The following is a 22630-nucleotide window of genomic DNA, read 5'->3' on the forward strand; positions in this document are numbered from 1 at the left end:
GTGGTCCAGGTCCCTGGAGTTCTGTTACCTCATAGACTACTTGGCCACTCCTAGATCCTTCTTCCTGTATATAAGGTCCATCTTGTCTCCATTAAGATGCTTACATACTTAAAATCTAGCCACAGATTCTTAAAATCTAGTCAATAGCTTACTAATGTTCAGACTTCTTAAGAGTCTGTCCAATGTGACAGATGTTCTAATAAACCTTGTCTTTGACTGGAAAAAAAAAAGAAGAGTAGCCTTTCAGATACCTTTGGCTATTGAATACTACTTGTATTTTATAGAAAGTGTGTATATCTTGAATTCATGGCAAGAATCTTACCTACAAGTAAATGTCTTCTAGGAGGACAACATGGCATTCAGTTTGAAGTTTATAATCTGACATCTCAAATATGAATTGCTGTTTGAGTGGACTGTGTGATTTTATCTTTAGTTGTGAACGAAAAAGGATCAATTTTCTTAGAAAGATGTTTGGTAAAATTATGCAACTCCTCCAGTTGCCTTTCAGAACCCTTTGGCAAGTAGATGGAATTTGGCTCTCTCTTCTTGTCGTGTATCCAAGATGGCACTGCCAAAGACGAGAAGACTAAGAGATGGAAGTGTAATATTGAGTAAAAATGGAATCTTTGGTTCTGGGAATTTTGGGCAACTTGTGAAGAAGGAGGTTCAGGACAGTGGAAAAACTGCAAATCTGCTGATCATATTGAATGCTTCAAGAATAGGATCATAGTTGTATCTAAGAAACAATGTTCCAAAAGGTAGTTAATGTTCCTTACCAAGAATATCTTAAGAAGATCAATGTTCATGGTTGGTTTTTTGTGGTTGTATATAGCAAGGAGATTTATGAACTTTATTATTTCCAGATTAGTCAAGATAAGGGAGGATCAGGAACTGAAAATTACATGGAGCTTTTTCTATGGGGCTTTGCATTTTTGAGACAGTGTTCAAATGAATGAAACATTTTATGAATACACTTTATGAATTTTTTTCACTTTATGAATTATTAAAAAAACAAACATTTGAATGATAATGTAGACTGGGTTTTTTGTTTTTTAATGATACTTGTAATTTCTTATTGCCATGGCAAAATAGATTTCACCCAAATGAGGTACAGTACAGAAAATGCCCTACATCATCTGGAAAGCCTCAATGTAGAGTTTGCATGGATCACCTCTGGAGAATTTGGTGTTAAGAAGCTTCAGATCTACTTTGTTAGGATCCACGTGGCTAACTTCCCCCTTGAAGGGTCTTCTCAGATTCTTTCCTTTTCTTCTTCCTTCCTGTTGTGGAAATAAAGGCTTGAAAGCCTGCTCCCTGGAGGTCCCAGGTGTGGTCAGGTCTCTGATGGGGTTTCTTTGGTTTGTTACTGTTTTGGGCCTACACCCCTTCTTTGTCATCTTTCACCATGACTTGACCATTAGGATGGCTAGGGGGGCCCCTTTCTTCTTTAGCCAGCACCTCAAAGGACCAGAGCAGAGTTTCCCCAAGGAAAAGCCGTTCCTGGTCTTCCACAAGACCCTGCTCTTCATAGAAGAGGTTAGCTAGCTGGATGAGGGGCTCTGCTATTTACAGGCTAATAATAACAGCTAGCATTTATGCAGCACTTGAAGGTTTTTCAAAGTACTTTACACATTTTTTTCCATTCTATCCTTTTGAATGGATGAGAAAACTCAGAGGTTAAGTGACTTGCCCAGGGTCACACAACTGGTGTCGGGCTGGATTTGATCTCAGGTCTTTCTGCCTCCAGGTCCAGTGCTCTCTCCATTGTTCTTTCTAGCTGCCTCCAGTGGTTACCAGAGCTGTGTCCTGCATTTGTAAAAGTGGTCGCTGTAAGGATGCTTGGCCACCTTCCAGATGAGGCATAAGGCTGAGAGCCACAGAATCAGCAAGCAGTGAATCTGTCCCGTTACATGACTCTCACCAGTAATTGGAACACCATTGCCAGGGCAGATTTGATGGGAATTAACGGCTCTGCTTGCAAGCCCTTCATCGCTTGGCATGTAGTGTAGCTTTGGCAGGAGCAGTTTCAAAGGTTTCAGAGGAAGGCTAGGTAGAATCCAGTGGACTACACATCTACAGGCATGTTCACCCTAGGAAGGATAGGAAACTCGAAAATGAAATCTCTGATGAAGAGGGAAAAGAACGTTGTCTAAATAGACACACAGGGAAGTTTTACAAAACATACAGAAGATGGAAGCAAGGACAAGAGATAGGAGATGAGTGAAAGGGGTGACGTGGAGGTGTAAGCATAGTGCCAGGGGCCCACGCTCAGGGTAAGCTTGAGGCTAGAGAAGAGACCCGGGGGAACAAAGACAGCTTCAGGTAGATGGGGTCATGATAACAGGACAGAAGTCAAAGTTGCAGAACTCATAGTTTGCTTGTTTTCTCTGGCAAGGAGAACGACTGTTCTTTGGACTGGGATGGACCAAGAGAAAATGGCCAAGAGGGTATTGATCGCCAAGACAAGCAGGGAGGCAGAGGCCCTAAATGAATTCAGGTCACTAGATCCAGATGAATTACATGCTGTGGTACTGAAAGACTTGGCAGGTGTGATTGCTGAGTCCCTGGGAGTGACCTTTGAAAGATCTTATAAAACAAGAGGCGTAGCAAAGACATGGAGAAGCACAAGGTGGTGTCTGGGTTTGTTTGTTTTTTGTTTTTTAAGAGAAGAGAATTCAGACCATTATAGGCTGCCATTTTGACTTTAATTTCTGGCATTCTGACTTTAAATTCTAGAAGGTTTTATTATAGAAATGGTTACTGAAAATCTGGAAAAGGAAGTAGGAATCACAGAGATATAGCATGGCCTCATCAAGAGTAGTTTGTGCCAAACTAAATCTGTTTCCTTTTGGCTAGCAATGTGGTCTGTGCAAGAGATAAAGTATTTTAGCCAGATATTTGGCAGAGTCTTATTTGCTACCAAAGTTCCCATCATGTCTACCCCAGCCACCACATCCTCCTTATGGTGAGACTCAAGGCCAGGACAGATTTTTCTCCTTGTTGATTCAGTGACTCCAGTTAGATGATAATACAATTAGGTGGATTTGGAACTGTTTCAGTACTTGAATCCAAAGAGCAGTTGTCGGTGATCCCAGATCACCATGGGACAAAGTCTCCAGTGGAGTGTTCCAGAACTCTGTTGTTGGCCATCAGTAACTTGGATAAAGCATGTTAGTATGCTTATTAGATTAGCTAATGAGAGAAAGCTGGACGGGATAGCCAGCGGAAGGATCCCAGATGTTCTTGATCTGCTAAAACATTGGTCTGAATTGAATAAGATGCATGTGAGCAGAATAAATAATCATAAGATCTTACACTTAAAATGGGTTTCTGTACTAAATGGGGGAGGCATGATTAGACAGCAGTTTGTTTGAAAAAATCTGGTGTTTTTAGTAGACTTCCAGTTTGGAATGAGTCAGTAGGGGGAGATGATAGCCAAGAAAGGCTTCGTTAAAAGAGCTCTACATCCAGGAGTAAGGGGGTGAGGGTTCTAAGCTCCTCTGACCTTCTCAGGCCACATCTGGAATGTCTTTTCATTTCTGGGTACCACATTAGGAGAGTGTGCCAGACAAAAGCAACCAGGATCCTAGGTCAGAACTAGCAGAGAAGTTGGAGGCCCTCCATCCAAGCCCTTCATTTTGTGGCTGAGGAAACAGCCTTCCCAAGGTCACGTCAGTATTAAATGGCAGGACCCAGATTCAAACCCAGATCTTCTCACCTGAACCCAGTGTTCTTGCCAGTGTCCCATGCTGCCTCTCTCTGGGCCTCCAATTCATGCCATAGGGAGGACTGGCCAAAGGAACTGGAGAAGAGAAGAGCAGGAAGGGCCATGATGGCCATTTTCCAGTATGGAGTCATGTAGAAGAGACATAGGCCTCGTTCTGTGTGGCCCCAGAAGGCAGGATTAGAAACCACGGGCAAAAGTTGGAAAGGAGCAAACCTTGGTTTGTTTTCAAGAAAGAGGTCTCAAGAATTAGGCCTGTCCAAAGTAAAACAGCAACAACGTTTACAGAGCACCCACTATATGCCGGGCACCTGGCTAAGCACTTTCCAGTTATGATCTCTTGATCTTCAAACCCTGTGAGGTTGGTGCTGTTATTCCCGTTTTACACAAGAGAAAAGAAACAGTTTACGTGACTTGCCCTGGGTCACCCAGCTAGAGAGTGGCTAAGGCTGGATTTGAACACATCTTCCCGACTCTACCTGGTACTCTAGCCATTGTACCATTCATTTGCCCCATAAAGATAAAATGGGCTGCCTTAGAAGGTGGTAAGCTCCCTTTCACCAGGAGAGACTAGGCAGGGATGTCTTAGAGGTGGTTCTCATTTAAGTATGGACTGGACCACATGGCCTTTGAGGACCCTTCCAGCTCTGAGATGCTGGAACTGAGTCAGGAGCCTACCTTGGCTAACTTAGTTTTTTCAATCAGCAAAAATCTACCTTCTCCCCTACTGCCACCCTTCCTCCTTAAGAATCAATCAGTAAACATTTATCTGTATAGATGTCTACTTGTACCCAATAATTATGTGAAATAATTTCCTTATCCTTCCCCCTTTAAAAGGTGTATTCCTCTTCACCTCTCTCCCCCCCTCTTTATGTCTTTGTCAGGATGTAACAGAACCATTCTCAGGCCTTCTATATGATTGAACTCCTGTGACCCCTGATGATGACAGGACTTAGAGAGGACACATGTATCATCTTCCCATATTGGAATATAAACAGTATATCCAGTCCGTTGTGATTGTTCATTTTTAACTCCTGTGCTTGAACTTCAGTGTTTCTGTGTAGCTGTGGTCTTTTCATCAGGAAGTCCTCTGTGTTATTAAAGATCCATTGTTTCCTCCTGTAGGATTTTATTCTGTTTTGATAGGTAAGTAATTCTTGGATGTCACCTATATCACACTGTCTTCTGGAGCACTGTGCTCCGTACTCTCAGTTCCTTGAAGGTGGCAGCCCCTAAAGTCACAAGTGATCCTGACTGTGGCTTCTCAGTACTTGAATTCTCAATTTCTTGATGCTTGTAGTATTTTTTTCTTTCATCTGAAAGCTCCAGATTTTGGCTGTAATATTCCTGGGAGTTTTCATTTTTTTGATTTTAGGAGGTGAGCAATGGATTCTTTCTGTTACCACTTTCCTTCTGATTCTAAGAGATGTGAGCAGTTTTTCTTTAAAGATCTCTTGAAATATAATGTCTAGGCTCTCTTTTTGGTCATGGTGTGAAGTGATTCTCAGATTTTTTCTCTTCTATCTGTTTTGCAAGCCAGTTGTTTTTGCTCCTATAGCCTCCATTTTCTTCTATTTTTTCAGTCCTTTGACTTCTTAATATTTCTTGTTGTCCTCTAGAGTCATTGGCTTCTATTTGGTTCATTCTGATTTTCAGAGATTTTGTTGCTCAGGCAAATTTTTGTACCCCTTGTGCTTAGATGTGAATTCCTTTTCCAGCTCTTTCTTCCATAGTTCTCATTTCTTCTCAGTATTTCCTCCAGTAGTCTCCTTGAATTTATAAAAACATTTTTTTAACTCTTGCATGATTGCTTCCAGGAGTTTGTGCCTGGCATGTGCTTCTCTAAGGCTTTTCTTGTAGGTGTTTTCCTTTTGGTCACCATAATAGCTTTTTAGGGTAGAATTCTTCTTTGTTTCTTCATTCTTCCTGACTTTGGGCTTGATGTGGGGACTCGGCTCTGCAGCATTTCGGGAGGGAAGGTCTGGGCTGCTCCTGTTGTTGCTTTTTTAGAATATTGAGTGTTGTGATATCCCAGGATCTTGGGGGCAGCTCTGGCTGGAGACCTATGACCTCTCAGAGCTCCCAGAGGGGCTTAATCTAGGACAAAGTCTGATTGCTGCCGCCCTGGTCTGAGCAAGAGGAGAGAGTGCTAGATTCAACCTCTCTCAGCCTTATGGGAAGCTCTGTTGGTTCAAAGTGAGACCAGTGTAGGCTCCCCTTTGGTTTGGGATTCCTGGCCTGGATTTTCCTTCTTAGGCATCAGAATGAAGCCTTCCAGGTTAGAAGCTGGAATCGAGATCTCCCTCTACTTCTGGGGTCCAAGCCTTCTGGCTGGTGCAGGCTTGTGCATGTGTTTCTCTCTTTGCACACCACCTGAAGTCTGTGACCTCTTCTTACCCCAGCATGCTACCCTTGGGCACAAGAGCCCTCCTCAGTCTGCCCTGGATCTGTGTGACCCACAACTAGATAGAGAGACAACTGCCAGTTGGCACGTGTTCCCATCATGGGGCCCCCCAGCGTGGGTCTGGGACCTTGTCTTGGCCAGGTGCACAGGTCCCCTGGGCTGGGGTGCACTTCACGTGGTTTGGTGGTGGTGGTGGTCCTTCATTCTTGAAGAGGACCGATGACATCACCAGGGCGATATCTTGACTCGCATGTGAATTGGATGTAAGTGAGCCAGAGTTGCACAGTCATCAGCCGCACTCTTCTCCAGTGTCTTTGGAGTCCAGTGGCAGACAGAAGTCAAGATGACTGGCAATGGCCCCAGATGCAGCGAGTGACCTTGGCCTTTTTAAACTAAGGTCTTTCCCAAGTCTCAGTTTCTGGCTAGACCCCATCCCCAATGTCCACTGACCTCTTTGACCACCTCTCTTTGCCACGTGGGCTGGAGAAATGACTCAGTGACCTTTTTCTGGATTTGTCCATCAGGATTTAATCTGGTACGTTTTCCAGATATTGAATGGGGCTTGGGGGATGGGGTCTTTGCTTTGCTTCTTCCCACTGCTCTCTCCCCCAGCATGCTGTGGGACCCAGACCAGCTGGCTGCCAGTTTCTGTGATAAGCTTTGCTTAACACTCTTTGAAGCAGATCTTTCTTTGACAGATTTGACCCGGAACCATCTTCTGCTGTGGTCACAGTAGAATTGTCGATGGGTGGACTGTCTTGCTCCCAATTCTACTTGTTGTGAACTTCTTTGGACTTGTGGTTTTTGGAGTTGATAGGAGTTGCCGATGGTTGACCTCTTTGCATTTTCTTGGCACATCTCTGAAGCTTCCTGGTCAGGCACTGTCTGCATTCTCAGTCTCCTTTTAGTTTGTGCCTGAGGTTGGTAGAACATTCCAGAGTTTCCACTGGGTGGAATGTTCCTTTCTGGCATGAATCCTACAGGGCCCCCTGAGCATTTTTTCAAAACTGGTCAGCTCCCTCTCTCCCCTTTTTCTTTTTCCCTTCCTTAATTTAGCCAACCTCTTTTCATTTCCTTGAGGTTATTTCTCTTACCTTCATTTATAAGCATGTTTGTCTGATTTACTGCATAATCTTAGAGACAGAATAAAAATCCTGTGAGTTTAGATTCTTTTCATTGAAGGATAAAAAAGTGAGTCACCATTAACAAGAGGCCCCCTTTCTTAAGCTCTCTCCTTGTAGATAGCTGATTCAATCTACTTTTATCAGATGCCAGTAGTTTCCAACATGTCTGCCAAAGGCAGCATTGGTGTGGGGGGTGAATTTGTGTAGGAGCTGCCCCCATTAAATCCCAGAGTCGGCCAAACTTGACTTTGCCTCTGCCCAGCCCTCCTGCCCTCCCACACTTCAACATGGCTTTCCCTCTGAACCTCAGGGTTCCCGATCACCTCTCCCACCCCACATGTGGCCTGTAACTAAAGGTGAAGCAGCTCATGCCCTCTAGAAGCTGACATCCTGGTGGGGAGACAACAGTACATGCATAGCCACATTCAAGATACAGTGGAAGGGAATCTTAGAGAAGAAGAGTCATAATAACTAGTGTTTGGCGAAGCGCCTTGAGAGGTAGGTGCTATTGTTTTCTCTATCCTACAGATGGTCGGCAGTGTTCTCTCCATCACTTTTTTGGGGTCTTCATGTTTATTGATTTTTTCTGCATTCTTTGGCATCTTCTCCTTTAAATATCTGATGAAAAAAACCTATACCTTAATTCATGATGCAAAGCAAGACATCCATTGTGGCACACGGCCAGTGTGGGAATTTGTTTTGCTTGACCATGGATATTTGTTACAAGGGTTTCTTTTTCTTTTTTTAAATTGGAGTAGAGTGAGAAAATAAATGCTTGCTAATTGAAAAAAAAAATGAAAACCAAATGGTAACAGCAGCCAATCCTTTAGTGCTTTCAGGATGATTTCCTACAGCATCTCTTTGGTCCAGTCCCACCTTAGCTTCGGGGCCATCTTGACTTCTCCATAAAGCACACCCAGGCTGTAGGGGATGGCTCCTCATTCCCTGCTGATGAAGTTGGATTGTTATAGAAACTTGGAGGGATCTGGCCCATTTAGTATCCGGTTTGCACCATGCTAAACATGTAGTATTCCCAGAATAAATGTTTGCTGACTGACTACTTAGATAAGCCAGACTCATTCAGTAACCCTTACATGTCTTATGGTTGTTTGCATGAGACCGCAGCCCCACCCCACCCCACAGTTGCCCCTGAGAATTACTCTGGCTGGGAAGTTTAAAAGGGCGAATGAACAAATTCTAGATAATCATTGGGAATGACAACCATAGCGGGAAGGAACAAGAAAAAAAGAATTCATCTAGGACCTACTGTGTGCCAGGCACTGTGCTAAGCACTTTACAAGTATGATCTCATTCAGTCCTTGCAGAAACCCTGTGAAGGTGGTGCTGTTAATATCTCCATTTTACAAATGAGGAAACTGAGGCAGGCAGCAATGAAGTAACTTGCCCAGGGTCACACAGGTAGCAGGCGATTGAGGCAGGGTTTGCAATGTCAGTTCTGACTCCAGGCCAGCCCTCCATCTGCTGCACCACCAGCTGCAGTAGGGTCCATCCTTGACCACTAGGGCCGTTAGAGCTATGTGATTATACAGGGGACTTTATGGTGGCTGTGGGCACTGGGCCCTTGGCTTGAGGTGCTGTGAAAATCTGAGGTCATTTCCCCTCTGACCTTCAGTGCCTCATTTTCCACAAAAGAAGCCAGTGGAAGGTTTATGACACTCCCATCCCTCCCACTCCATTACAGGAAACTGCAAATTGCCCTGCAAGCCTCAAAGCACATTTTTGCTCTCTGCAAACCTAGCTGTTTTCCCTTTCCCTTTTCTGCCTGCTGCTCATGCTACTCCCTGGCCTGGCCTCTCCTCAGCGCTCCAGTGCCCTAAGACCTGCAGGCTGTTGATCCCTCACCTTATCTAGATTGTCTCCTCTCTGGCTTGTGGGACAATGCTCTTTCCTGATCCTTTTGTTAAGACTGGCCTCTCCTAAGGCTCCTTTGCTAGTTCCCTTAACTCTGAGCTCTGCCCTCCCTTCCCCCAGGGCCACTTCCTGCTTCTCCATTACTGGTGTACACGGGCCGGGTCTGAGTTCTCTCCACTCCTCTTGGCAGCACCAACAGAGACTGCTGCATCAACCACCCCTCTCATGTGTAACATAGGAGAGCCGCTAGGAGTGACCAGTGTCAGGGAGGCTGCAGGCTCCCCTGGCTGAAAATAAGGAATTGTCCCCCTGCTTCTGAGCGTGACCCTCTCTAAAGCCTGGGACAAGATACTCGGAATATTGATTGGCCAGGTGTTGATGACAAACGATTTTTGTTAGCAGCTGTGTCCAAGACACTGCATAAGTGTGAGTCATTATTATCTTCATCAGTATTCTGATGAGAAATAAATATAAATATCAGCAGAAACTCATCTGCATAGCTTCTGGAAAAAAGTGTACCACGTCTCTTTCGTGGCTTCTGAGCAACCCGCAAGTGGTCCAGGAGACTCGACTTCAGTGGGAGTGTTGGATCTGCTCTGGGCGGTGCATTGTTGTCGGAGAGCTGCTGTGCATTATGCTGGAAAGGCCCTCAGACAGAGCACGCTTGCCTGCTTTGTCTCAGGGTCACTTCTTTTAAAACTCTGGAGTTAAGATGTTCCACCAGTTTAGTGAAAATCAGGCTCCTTTGTACTGAGCTCTTTCAATACTCTAGAAGCCTCTGTCCATCTGGGACAGATTCTGTCTGAAAATGCATTAATTAACTGGCACTAACCAGAGTCTTTTTGTTTTCTACAGAGGTTGCAGAGCTTGAAGCCAATTTACCTTGTAAGTACCCAGCTGGCCGTGACAGAGACTCTGTGGCCACAGTGACTCCATGGAGGGCGTTGTGCTCTTTGATCTTGCAGGAGGTCTGCCCCTTACCCATCTCTGCATTTACTTTGGCTTCTGACTTTTCATTGTGAGGGAGGGTCCCCCCCCCCTTTCTGTGAAGGTAACATTACTGCCTTTGTTAAAAGACAAATGAAAATCTTGAGAAACAAAGTCACTTTGGGTGTTCTCAGGGCAGCACCAGTGATTTCCTTAGGCATAGACTATATATAAGCCTGTGCTCATTATGGTGGTTATGACCAGTCATTCTCCAAAGGGCCTGTTTCCAAATAATGGGAAAGGTGGAGAGAGGAAAATAGTCTTCTTCAGCCTTAGTTCACTGAATTTTGCAGATGTCTCCCTTTTCAGACTTGTCCTTATCCTGTCCACTTATACAAATCCCAGTGGCTCTTCACATCCTCATATCAGAAAGGGCACAGTTATCCATCATTTTTCTTGACTGGTGATGCTAAGAATATGTTTCATTTTTGTTTTAGTTTATAGAATTGTAGCTTTGGCTCCATTTTATTCAGTAATCTAGGAGGAAAAATCAAAGCAAGTCTTTTCCTTGAAATGAGATTTGATTTGATACCCTTACTAGTGAAAAGCACACTCAGCTGTCCTTCCTCATTGGCGGAGATGGATGAGTTTCACGGAGTCCCTCTTCTCCATCCCCCAAAACACCTACCACTAAAAAAAGGAACAGAGGCAGTTTTACCCAACTATTCCATGCTGACCGGAGTCTCCATGGCTCAATCTGAGGCAGGACACAGAATGCCAATGACACACTTTTGTGTAAGCTTAAAAATCTTTCCACAGACCCCACAAAAACAAGTAGAAGGTTTCGCTTCTTGTTAAAGCTGTTGGTAGAGAAGCATCAGCAGTGAGTGTACCTGGCCAAGTCTCGTCCCCTTTTACTGACGGATCACCAGTGGGGGAGAAACTCCTTTTGGCCCTTGAATAAGCTCTGGATCCCATGATTCCGTGACCTAAAACTGTCCGTGAAAATGTCGTGTCAGCAGATTGAGAGATGAAACTGTCGAGAAAAGCTCCATTCAGGCCTGGAGAACAGTCAGTTCACCAACAAGACAGAAGTGGAAAACGAACCACTTTGGTTTTTGGTTCCTCTACTCCACACTCCTCCTTCGATGCCATGCGGCACTGTGGTGTGGAGGCCCTTGGGGCTTTGGAAGCAGGCCCCACCACAGAAGGAACCGTGGCAGGCTGAGGGCCCAGCAAGGCCAGAGGGCCTCTGTTTGAGGGATCCTCGGGCCATTGGTTTTGTTCATTTCTAGCAGCTCCCATAGTCTTCTGCTTTCATTTGCACTGAAATATGTGAACTTCAGAATCCATATGGAGAAACAAAGTCACACGAAACAAATTGCCCATCAGCAGGTCGGCAGTGTTTGCAGACACTCTCAAGGAAGGTGGCATGGCCATCTCCTTTCAGGGGCCTCTTGGTCACAAACTCCTTGTTCCCAAGTAGAGCCATCATTCATGCATTTCAGAAAGCTGTCCTGGAACCATCAACATTGTCATGTCTGTACCTTGCTAATGAGATGCCAGTTGAACCATCGACGTGAAGGATGGTTAGCTTAATGCTACCCCTGTTTTCAGTAAATCTTTATCTCAGTGACAGATCCCATCTGTGCAATGGTAGTCAAGATGTTAAGGAACATTTAATACGATTAAACTCCTACCCCCAAGTAAATTATATCTTTTGTATTTTTATATTTGCTTGCCTAAATATATGTCATAGTTGGATTTCTTTCTGCTTATTCTTATTTAAAAAGTCATATAGTAATAGAACAGTCAAGATCCTAGTGTGTTCCGTGGGAGGGACTGGTACTAATGTGTAAAATGAAACCTAGGGAGAGTCAGTTCTACCCCAAGGGCTTCTGGGTTTCCAGAATCCTTTTAGAGGATGCTGCCTAGTCCTGCTCCTTTCCTTTGGCCTCTATTCCTGTGGTGGTGCTTTTCTGTTTGGAAGGGGTGACCCCAGAGGACATTGATTCTCCTCCTCTTAATGTGCAAATGACAGCACAGTACCCAGCACTTAGTAGGTGCTTAAAAAATGTTTACTGATTTTTCCAACTGGAGCCTTCATTGTGGCCAGGACACAGTATGACTTGGAGGGAGTCTGCCTGGCACCCTGCCATGGAACCTGTGGCATGCTGAGTGGGCCCAGTGACTCACAGTCTACGCCGTCAGTCAGTTGTGGCCATGAGCCACAGCTCCCACTATTCTGGGTGTCTTGTCTCTGGCTGTTACACTTTCCTCATGATTGTTTTCTTTTGTAGGTACATGTAAAGTGAATTTTCCTGATCCAAACAAGCTTCACTACTTTCAGCTAACAGTCACCCCAGGTAATGTTTTTGGATAATTTGTAGATCCATGCGTGGGGGTTATTGGTGGGACCCTCCCTCCTCCAATCACCTCTTTGTGTGTATATGAGACCCTTCCAGCTTCCCATAGGCCTCTAGAGCTGGAGAATCCAAGGTCCCTGCCAGGCCATAGCAGGCATCAGAGGAGAACGTGCAGTGCGGGAGAATGTTTAGAAAGGAAAGGGAATTTCCTCCTTTTAAAACCTTTAGACTAAAACAAAAAACCCTCTTCCAGTTTTTAATTATCATTACTTTTTGCAATGAGCTTATCTATTTGAATCAGCTTTTGGTGTGATTTTTTTGCTCCCTCATTGACAGTATTTCCTTCAGTTTTTAAAAATTGTTCATCAGTGAATATGGTGTGTGGCTAACAAATGATGAAAGCGGGACATAGTTACACAGAATTTTTGATGTAATCATAAAATTTACAACATAAATTCGTGTGATATTTAATGGTAGATTACCATTAACGTGCTTTAAAGCAGTTAGGCAGAAACACTAAGTGGTTGACGTAAATAGTATGACTTCTATGTAGGATTTTCTGGAGTTAGCTCAGATGGGAATGGAGGACTTTGAAGACCTTTTGGTCAGATAGGGATTGGGAGGGACTGCACCATGCTCTTGCCTTCTCCAGCAGGGAGTACTCCAAGGATGCCTGATTGACAAGTCCTGCTGCCTTAGCGTCCTAGGAGCCAGGCTTGCCTTGGGGCAGACACAGCTAAGATGAACGGAGGGACAGTGGACAGTCAGACAGGGTCCAGACCTGGGCATCAGGAACTGGGCAGGAAGCTAACGAATTGTTCCTACTCCTTGGCCCACCACAAGCCCAAAACAGTTTTCCTGCAAGAGAATCACTTGTTTCTTTCATTCTCCCTCAAAGTAAGCAGAACAGTACAATCGCCACCCAATTCTCCCTGTTCCACCTTTTGGAGGATTATAGCAGTTTGGGGGTGGGGTAGAGGGAGGAGAAAGCCCCTGATAGCCACATAGCTAGCTGATTAAGTTAGTGAATGGTGGAAACATGAGCTGATGGTTATATCTGATTGGGTTATGGCTTTTCAGTTTACAAAGCACTTTATACACATTAGCTCATTCGGTCCACATGTTAGCCCTGCGTGGCAGGCAGAGCTATTATTATCTGCATTGTTCAGATGAAGAAACTGAGGGTAGGGGAGTTTAAGTGCCTTGACCAGGGTCACCCAGTGCATCAGTGTCGTCGCTAGGAAAAGCCCAAGGACCCTGCCTGGAGCCAGGGTCTTTCTACTACATACTGATGTCTCACAGCAAAGGCTTTGGGGAGATGCCCCGGAGAAACATCCACCTTTGTGTGTGGGAGGGGAGAAGAGCAGGGTGAGGTGGGGCACAGTACCTGGGGCGGGATGGGGGTTTGGCTGGCCAGAGTGCAGCAGTACGTGACTCTCTGGCATCAAGGACTCTTAGAGGTCATCCAGTCTGGCACCCTAATTCTGCAAACAGGGACACTCAGATTCAAGGGCACCCAGTTTGTGTGAGTGAGAGCCCCAGAGCCCGAGGGTCAGGGTGCATTTGTTTGAATCCATCAGTCTGGTGGTAGGGCGTCTCTCTTGGACGTCCCGACCCCCACCTCCCTCTCATGTTTCCTGAATGAAACACACTCTTCCTAAGAGTTGGCAGGAGGGTGGGGCATCGTCTTTGTTCGCCCCTTGCCTTCATCCTCATTGGGCTCGTCACCAAGTTCTTTCCGTTCTGACTTCTGGGATCTCAGCTTTGTCCTTTGCCCTTCATCTCCATCGCTACCACTTAGTCCAGCCAGCCTGGCCTGTGTGTGGTGAAGCCGGGCCGCTCTTTATGGATGTTTCTTAGCTGTCTTTGTCCTCATCTGCTGCAGAGTGTGGAACGTAGCCCGGGCGTCCTATCTCGCAGGGTCTCGCCAGCCCCTTGTAGGTGATGTACAGCCATAGGGGAGGCTCAGCCCAGAGGCAGGGCCTCATTTGGTGACTGTGTGACCCCTGTCTCTAAGCCTCAGTTTCCTCATTTGTAAAGTGAGGGGGCAGGTTAGATGATCTCTCGGGCTAGACTGCAGCCTTTCCCTTCTCATTCTGTTGTCCTTGTCTTCCTCTAACCCCTCCCTCAAGGGGCCTTCCTCTCACGCCCTATAGTGTCCTTTGTCACTGGTGCTCCTGGGGGTGGGTTTGGTGCCAGTCTCCCACATTGGCATAAAATGTTGCTTCTGCTTCTGCCCCCTCTTCGTTGGGGGCTTCCAGGCTGGACTGGGGCGGGAGAAGGGCTGTCATGAAGCTGGTAGGGGCTTGTATGTAATGTAAGATGGGCAAGTGGACCAAAGTGTGCAGACGGCTCACACATCTGACGACTCACAGCCTTCAGCTCTCTCCCAGTTCGTGGCTTTGATCAGCTTATCTGAGGCTACCACTGCACAAGTGAGCTGGGCCTAGCATCTAGGGGGTTTTTCCTCTTAGAACAGCAAAACCTTAATTTCTGTAAAAATGGATTGAAAATCGTTTTGGAAAATCACATTTTTTTCTCTATCCTGGTTTGGGATTCTCTTGGTTCCATAATTTTGAAGCCACTTAGGGCAGCCCTCTGTGTCTGCCTCCCAGCCCGCCAAGTAGAGATGACCCTTCGTTGACTCCCAAGAGCCACGTGTGCCACAGAAGGGGATTTTCCAGATGACTCATGCGTGGCCCTTGTTGTAGCCACTCCTTTTATATTCTGGTCTTATCATGGCTGCTCTTCCTGAGTGACTGAGCACTTCCGTCTCAGTGTACCAAGTGTTCTAAAGGCTTTTCTCGGGGACATTGGACCACCATGACAGGCAGTGTTTGTGTGCCTGCCTTGTAGGTGTCGATAAGGGGGCTTGTACCACTAGCCCCCGATTTCCATGCCCCTAGACTCGTATCACCTCTGCCCCTTCCTTCTGTTGGCCATCACTAGTTGCCGGGCTGTGTAGACTTGTTCTGATCCATACTTTATACCAGGTCATCCCGTGGCCTAGAAAAGTAAAATGCATGAGCTTTGTAGCTGGCGTTAAGAGGGCCCTTTAAGGTTTGCAAAACCCTCTTCCTGTCTCATTGGGTCCTCACAGCAGGGAGGTGCTCTGACAGTCACCTCCATTTTATAGATAAGAAACTGAGGTAGGCAGAGGCAAGATGATGTGCCTAGGGTCACACAGCTAGGAAGTGTGTGAAGCAGGATTTGAACTCAAGTCTTCCTGATTCCAATCCACTTATTGTGCCATCTGGCTGCCTTTCTGACAACCGTCCAAAGTCCATAGCTGTTCGGAATGGCCAGTATAATAATAATGGGGGGGGGGTGTACATAGATGTATACATATATAGCTGTGAGGTTTGCAAAGTGCTTCACATGTGTTTTCTTTTTTTAAATAATATTTTATTTTTCCTAATTACATGTAAAAACAGTTCTTAACATTCATTTAAAAAAATTTTGAGCAAGTTTTAAAAATGAATGTTTAAAATTGTTTTTACATGTTTAACTGGGGAAAAATAAAATAATAAATAAAAATAAGAAAAACATTTGTTTTGAGTTTCCCATTTTCTCCCTCCTTCACCTCCCCCTGCCTGAGACAGTAAGCAATTCAATAAAAGGTCATACACTCCTGTGTATTTTCTTAAGTGAAGGTATTATCGTTACTTGTTTCTCTGTATCAGAATTAGGTAATAGTCAGGAAATCACGTGCACAGAAATATTCCGGTGGTGCTGGTGGTGCCGGTAATCATTCTTATTGTTTTGTGTGTGCATGGAAGACTTTGGGGGCTGAGGATTTGGTAGAGAAGTCACTTCTGTGAACCCCGTTTTAGGGAGGAAGAAGGCTTGGCCCAGCAGCTGCCGGCAGAGCCTGAAATGTTTCCCCACTGGGGTAAAACCCCATTGTGCGTCATCTTGTCCCGATTCCCAGCCTCGGTTGGCGACAGAGGATGCTTCTTCTCTGGAGCAGCATGTGTACTGGCCAGAAGGTTTCTTGTCCTGAGAAATTAAAGCAGGTTGCCAGGACAGTAGCATGGAGATAGAAGAAAGAGGAGTTGAATTCCTAAATAATGGTCTGATACAAATTTAAAGCTTGAGAAAATTAGCATTCCATAAACCCCCCAGAAGCCTTTCTTTTAATGGTGTAGCACAGTCATCCCGTGGGCATTGTCCAGGGAGCCGACCCAGCCTGTTCTAAATCTATTCAGAATTTTTTGTAGTGTTGATTTTAGAAAGATTTTTTAAAAATTTTTAAATTCTGATTTTAATAACTATCTTTCCCCCACACACACACCTCCAACCCCAAAGCATTTCCAAATCTGGAAGTATTTATTAAGTGCCTGCTGTGTGCCAGGCACTGTGCTAAGCACTGGGGACACAAAGAAAGGCAAACGGTCCTGCTGGGTCTCAAAGAGCTCCCAGTCTAATGGGGAGAGAAAACATGCTAGCAGTTATGTGCAGAGTAGGTATGACAGGATCCTTGGAGAGAATCTCGGTGGGAAGAAGCCGAGAAGATTGAGGAGGACCTGGACAGGCTTCCTGTAAAAAGTGGGGTCTTAGCGGAGACTTAAAGGAAGCTGGGAGCAGCCACTCTTGGTGACTGTGAATGTCGGAGGCCAGGTGGAAAGCTTTGGAGGAGCCACAGTCGGAAAGCAGAGCTGAGAAAGAGGATTAAGTGCGGGACAGTGAGTCTCAATAACGTGGCTGTAAAGAAATTAAAACTCCAATGTTGCTTTCAAAGCTGTCTGAACTTCATTCTCTTTTCTCCTGTGCATTTTAAAAAAATGCTTCAATAGCCTTTTTTTAGAAAGATATTTTTAATAAAAATCTCCATTGAGATTTATTTGAGGCTTTTTTTTTCTTTTAATTAAAGGCAGCCTGGCGTAGAGCATGGAGAACAGTCTTCAAAGCCAGGAGGCCCTGGGCCCAAGGTCGGCCTCTGACATTCTAGCAGTGTGACCCTGGACAAGTCACTGGATCTGTCAGTGCTCTAGGTAACCTCTGAGACTCATTTATAGAGAAGGTGCTGAGCTGCATTCATAGAGGGAGTTTGCTTACCTGGCAGATAGCTAGGCCTGTGTCCTCCCAGGTCTGGGCCCTGGCCTTTTCTTTTTTGGTTACTATTTTTGGTTCTTTGAGATTGATTTAGGAGGAAGTAGGAATGAGGTGACCTGGATTTCTGAATGGAGTTGTGACTCATCCGTCTCAACCTTTCACTCAAGTCCCAGCACCTGCATGATAAGAGACGAATTCACCTTCTACTTCCCCCTGATTGGGCGAAGTTTAGGTCATGGAAGCATTTGTCACACCTCACTGCATTAGTACATTTTTAAAAATTCTGAAGCAACGGTGACGTATGTGGCACCATGCCAGGCAAAGGAGAGCCAAAGGCAGGTATGAAGCGGGAATGACACAGGCTCTTCTCAAAGTGATTAGAGCCTCCTGGGGGGAGAGAAGGAAGTCCTCTGTGCACATGAAGCCTGGCAGCACTAGGCCTAGAGATTGATCAATACCGAGTAGAGCACCAAGCAAAGGGATCTGTGTGATAGGAGGGGAGAGGTTTTATCTTGGGGGTTACTTCCTTCAAATACCCTTTTATTTAAGTATCAGAAAATCGTATTTCATTTACAACTTTAAGTAGAATGCACTACTTGCCAGATAAATCACTTGTTAATGGAGGCTCTGAATTTTTAAATTTTTTTTTATTTTCAACATTCACTTTTATAAGATTTTGAGTTCCAAATTTTTTTCTCCCTCCTCCTCCTCCCCTCCTCCTTCCCCAAGACGGCGTGCAAGACAGCTATACACGTATAATCATATTAAACATATTTCCATGTTTGAGGTTTTTAATTTTTAATGAAATACCCACCTAAGCTATTTTAGGAAATTTGGTGAATTTAATATTTAGCCCTAGATCTTAAATCTTTACTTTCTCCTCAAGGATTTTTGTGTATATTAAAAGCAAAAATATATCAATTGTAAGGAGAAAATTAGAATATTCTTACAGTCTTCTCCTGTTTAGCTGATTGTTCTCAAGACTGGGATGTTAAGAGAAACTTGGAGTGAGAAATAGGAATCCATCATGTTGGTGGGGCAAGTCAGGGACATCCTCTTTGTGCCTGAAGTTGCCTGATTTCTCTAGTAGGAATGCTTTTAAAGGCAGCATCATAGAGCTTTTACCTCCTCAGACAGATTGCCCTTCCCTTTTTGTGACGGTAGCTACTGTCAGGTTGATTTGTGAGGCTGCATTTTAAATTCAGAACACCCTAAGGCGCAGGATGATTGGGGGGCGGGCTTGGTTTTGTTTTGTTTTGTTTTTTGGTTTTTGGTGAGGCAGTCAGGGTTAAGTGACTTGCTTAGGGTCACATAGCTAGTACGTGTCAAGTGTCTGAGGCCGCATTTGAACTCAGGTCCTCCTGACTCCGAGGCTGGAGCTCTATCCACTGCACCGCCTAGCTGCCCCTAGCATTCTTGGGTTTGTTGACTGAGGCCTTGTACCAGACAGCCAAGATCCAGTGATGGAAAATGATGGTCAGTATCCTCAAGAACCTTGCGGGGATGGCAGGAGAGCTGGGAAGCACGAGTTGACCCCTGCATCTAGGTGGTCACATTGGGGACAGGGGGTGGTTGCCCAGGAGTCAAAGGGGGAGACTGCCCCCTTGTGGCCGCTTGCTTTGGCTTTCTTTCCTGTTCCCACTCATCCCCTTGGGTGTGGACCCTCATCTGTCATTCGATGATCACAGTAGCCTTCTCTCTGGACTCCCTGAGTTGCCTGATTGTCCCAGATCAATCAGTCAGCTAGTATTAAGGGTCTACTGTGTGCCATCCACTAGCTCAGTTCAGGGATACAAAGAAACAGCAGATCCCTGCTCCAGATCTTCGTGACATCAGACCTTGCACTGTTTTGTTGCTTCTCTTAGGGCTTGTTCCCACTGTTGGTGACTCTCCCTCCAGATACTGGATGCCTAGCATGCATTCTGTGGACTCCTCAGACTCTAGTCGGTGTGCTCTTCTTCCCCCCAGCCCCAGCCCAGACCCTGACTACATGGCACCCATTCAGTGAAGCCGCTGAAAGGAGTCGTGTTGGTTGGGCATATGGCACTGGGCAAAAGCCAGTCAGCTAGTCAGCTAGCACTTGGGAGCACCTACTGTGTGCCGGGCACTGTGCTAAGCACCAGGCTACAGGGAAAGACAAAAGGCAAACAGTTCCTGCTCCAGGAAGCTTGTGGTCTGTTTGGGGCACCCTGTGAACAATCGCCTAGAACAGCACATCTGTAGGCCAGACTGAGGTTAGCCACAGAAGGAAGGAAGCAGGATTAAGAAGGGCCAGCCACTAGTGCTTCTTACAGAAGGTGAGATTTTAGCGGAGATTTGATGGAAACCAGGCGGTGATGAGGAGGTAGAGGGCTCCAGGCACAGGGGACAACCAGCCAGTGAGAACACACACATTGCCCCTGGATCACAGAGTACCCTATAGGAGAAGAGTAAGGTGTGAAAAGACTGGGAAGGTAAGACGGGGCAGGTCACGAAGGGCTTCAAACGCCAAACAGGATTTTATATTTGATCCTACAGGTAGTTGGGAGCCACTGAAGTTTAAGTTTGTTTTGAGGTGGGGAGTGATCAAGGCTGGCAGACCCCCAGCAGGCTACTGCAATAGTCCAGGCATGGGGTGGCCAGGGCCTGCACCAGAGCGGTGGCAGCAGAGTCAGAGGAGAGAAGCGGGTTATTGGAGAGACGTTAGGAAGAGGAAACAACAGGACTTGACCATGGATTGGAGATGGGGCTGAGAGAGAGAGAGAGTGGAGGATAGCCCCGAGGTTGCATTGTAATAAAAGTACTGCCCACTCCATGAGGTCATCGTGAGCTACTTTACCATATCATGTCCCTTCCAATCTGTCCCTGAACCCTATTTGGTTTATATTGCAATGATTGCCTGAGGTTACCTTCTTAGAGTAGCAGTTCTTAACCTTTTTTGTGACATGGACCCCTTTGGCAGTCTGCTGAAGCCTATGGACCCCTCCCTCCTCAGGATAAAATGTCCAAATGCATGAAATGAAATACAGAGAAATCCAAAGAAACTAACCATACCAATTACGGTTAGCAAACTATTTTTAAAACAACTTCGTGGACCCCATGTTAAGAAAGCCTCCAATTGGAAGACAGGACACAACACGCTGGCTTTCCCCACACTTCTCAAAGTCCTGCCTCACTGTGATGGGGGCGGCCTGGCCACTGGAAGCCTTTGTCCTGGCCTCAGCGTCTCAGTGTTCTTGGTGTTCTGAATCCCTGCATTGAGAGAGGTTCCTGACCAAGACTTATCTGGAGCCTGCTTGTATGATTTTGCTTTTGATGGTGTTTGAATCTGCTGTGAGCTGTCAGGGAAAAGAATGTTTGCAGCAGCCAGCCCACGCTGGACAGGAGTTACGGGATGGCGATGCCCCCTTCCTCTTTTTTGTCGCTTTTGTGGTTGTTGATATCACTTTCTTTCTCACCAGAAAGCAGGAAAGATGGCCTCAGAGTGGGTGGGGCTTTTAGAGGTATTAAAAAGCTGACCCACATGAGGAGGAGCAGACGGGTCTCTGGTTCAGATTGCCAAGTGAAAAATGTTCGACCCAGGCTGCCTAAAGTCATCCAAGATTTAGTGGCAAAACTGGGTATAAACCTAAGGCTTCTTCTTGTCTATTCCAGTGATGCAGAATAGCCTCCCCATCTGGAATCTCAGACACTGTAATTTCTCACTGGATTATCTGATGTCAGACCTGGTGACCATGTGGATGTGTGTGTGCATGAGTAAAGTGAGTGTGGGTTTCAGATTTGGGAGAGAGTAACTTGTATGGTAGAAGGAGTCACTGACTCACTCACCACGCATCCCAGAAGCGCCTAGTTACCATTTCCAAGTTTCAAAGCAACATTGTTAAGCCAAATTTATGGAGAAGCTTTGAGCAGAAAGAAAGGAAAAATGTTTGTTTGCAAAATTGGAATTGATTACCTGGGGGGTGGGGGGGAAGCTGAAAGGCCACTCCCACACCTCTGAAGCTTGGGCAACTTCGTTCGGTGCTCAGCCTTCCTCTGTGTGAAGTGCACATGGCACCTCCCATTAGTGGTACTCACACGGCTAGGGTAGTACCGTGTGTCTCACCTTTGAACCCAAAGGACAGAGGCCACTTCAGTGTTCTGACTGTGACTCAGGAGCCACCCATAGCTTGTGGAGAAACAGAATTTAAATTATGGGACTGAAAGGGCCTAAGAAAGGGTTTTATGAGCGAGAGAGACGTGTGTTCTCACGTACTAGGAAAGGAGGGAGAAAACAGAGGCCGCAGAGAGAAAACAGCAGGGGCCATGGAAAGGGGCCTCGCTCCCCCAGTAGCTTTGATCTTCCCCAGGACTCAGCTGCCGTGGTCAGGTCAGGAAGGTCACATTTCATCCAGCACTAACCAGTCTGTGAAGCTTGTTTATTTCTTGCCTGCCTTTGAACTTGTGAAAAGTCTCCCGCATCCCTTCGAAGGTCTTCTTGGCCACTTCCTGTTGTGGTTTGAGTGCTGAGGTCCCCAAAGAGCCCAGGGATAAGGTATATGAAGTGCTTCAGCAGAAGCGCATTACGGAAATGGAATTGGATGACAATTTGTTAGAAGCAAAGAGAAGAGGGAGTCATGTTTGGTCTTTGTTTGATTTGAATGGAAACAAAATATCAAATCTCTGCTACTTTGCCAAGGCAGTAAATGTGTTGTTGGGATGGGGAAGAACCCTTCGTTTTATCTGAGGATGATGTACACATTTTCAAATTGTAGAATTTGTGTGATTAGCGATTAATCTGTTTACTTGGATACTCAAATGAATATTTTCAGTTTTGAATATTGTGTGCCAGGCAGTGTCAACCATTGTCAAAGAGGGTGCTATTTTAAGCCAGCACTGAAACTATTGCAAATACTCCAACTAGAAGGCACATCCCTAGGTGTAGAGATAGGATTCTCAAGTGTGCGGAATCGGGAGAAAGCTGAAAAGGGCTTGACTTACGTTTGGAGGCAAGAAGTCATCAGTTCTCATAGAAGAGAATCCTAATTGTTAGAGCTGGACAGTGTCAGTGTATCAATCCATCAGCAAACATTTATTAAGCACTTGGGCTAGGTGCTGGAGATAAAGAGGAAAAAATGGCATTGCCTGCCCTCGAGAGTTTATACTCTACTAGCAGCGATACAACAGACACAGATAAAAT

At 45.6% G+C, this 22630-nt stretch overlaps 1 protein-coding gene across 2 annotated transcripts in view; it reads left to right on the forward strand.

Annotated features, from left to right (window-relative positions):
- The window catches only part of UBE2F (ubiquitin conjugating enzyme E2 F (putative)), a 123892-nt gene that overhangs the window by 40221 nt on the left and 61041 nt on the right, over positions 1-22630 (forward strand). For both annotated transcript variants that reach the window (XM_020972128.2, XM_020972127.2), the window contains exons 3-4: positions 9980-10009; positions 12352-12417. In XM_020972128.2, coding sequence (XP_020827787.1) covers positions 9980-10009; positions 12352-12417 — 96 coding nt within the window. The remainder of the gene's footprint in view (positions 1-9979; positions 10010-12351; positions 12418-22630) is intronic.

Source organism: Phascolarctos cinereus, unplaced genomic scaffold, assembly GCF_003287225.1.
Source record: "Phascolarctos cinereus isolate Bilbo 61053 unplaced genomic scaffold, phaCin_HiC Scaffold_5;HRSCAF=322, whole genome shotgun sequence".
In the NCBI taxonomy this organism is placed as follows: domain Eukaryota; kingdom Metazoa; phylum Chordata; class Mammalia; order Diprotodontia; family Phascolarctidae; genus Phascolarctos; species Phascolarctos cinereus.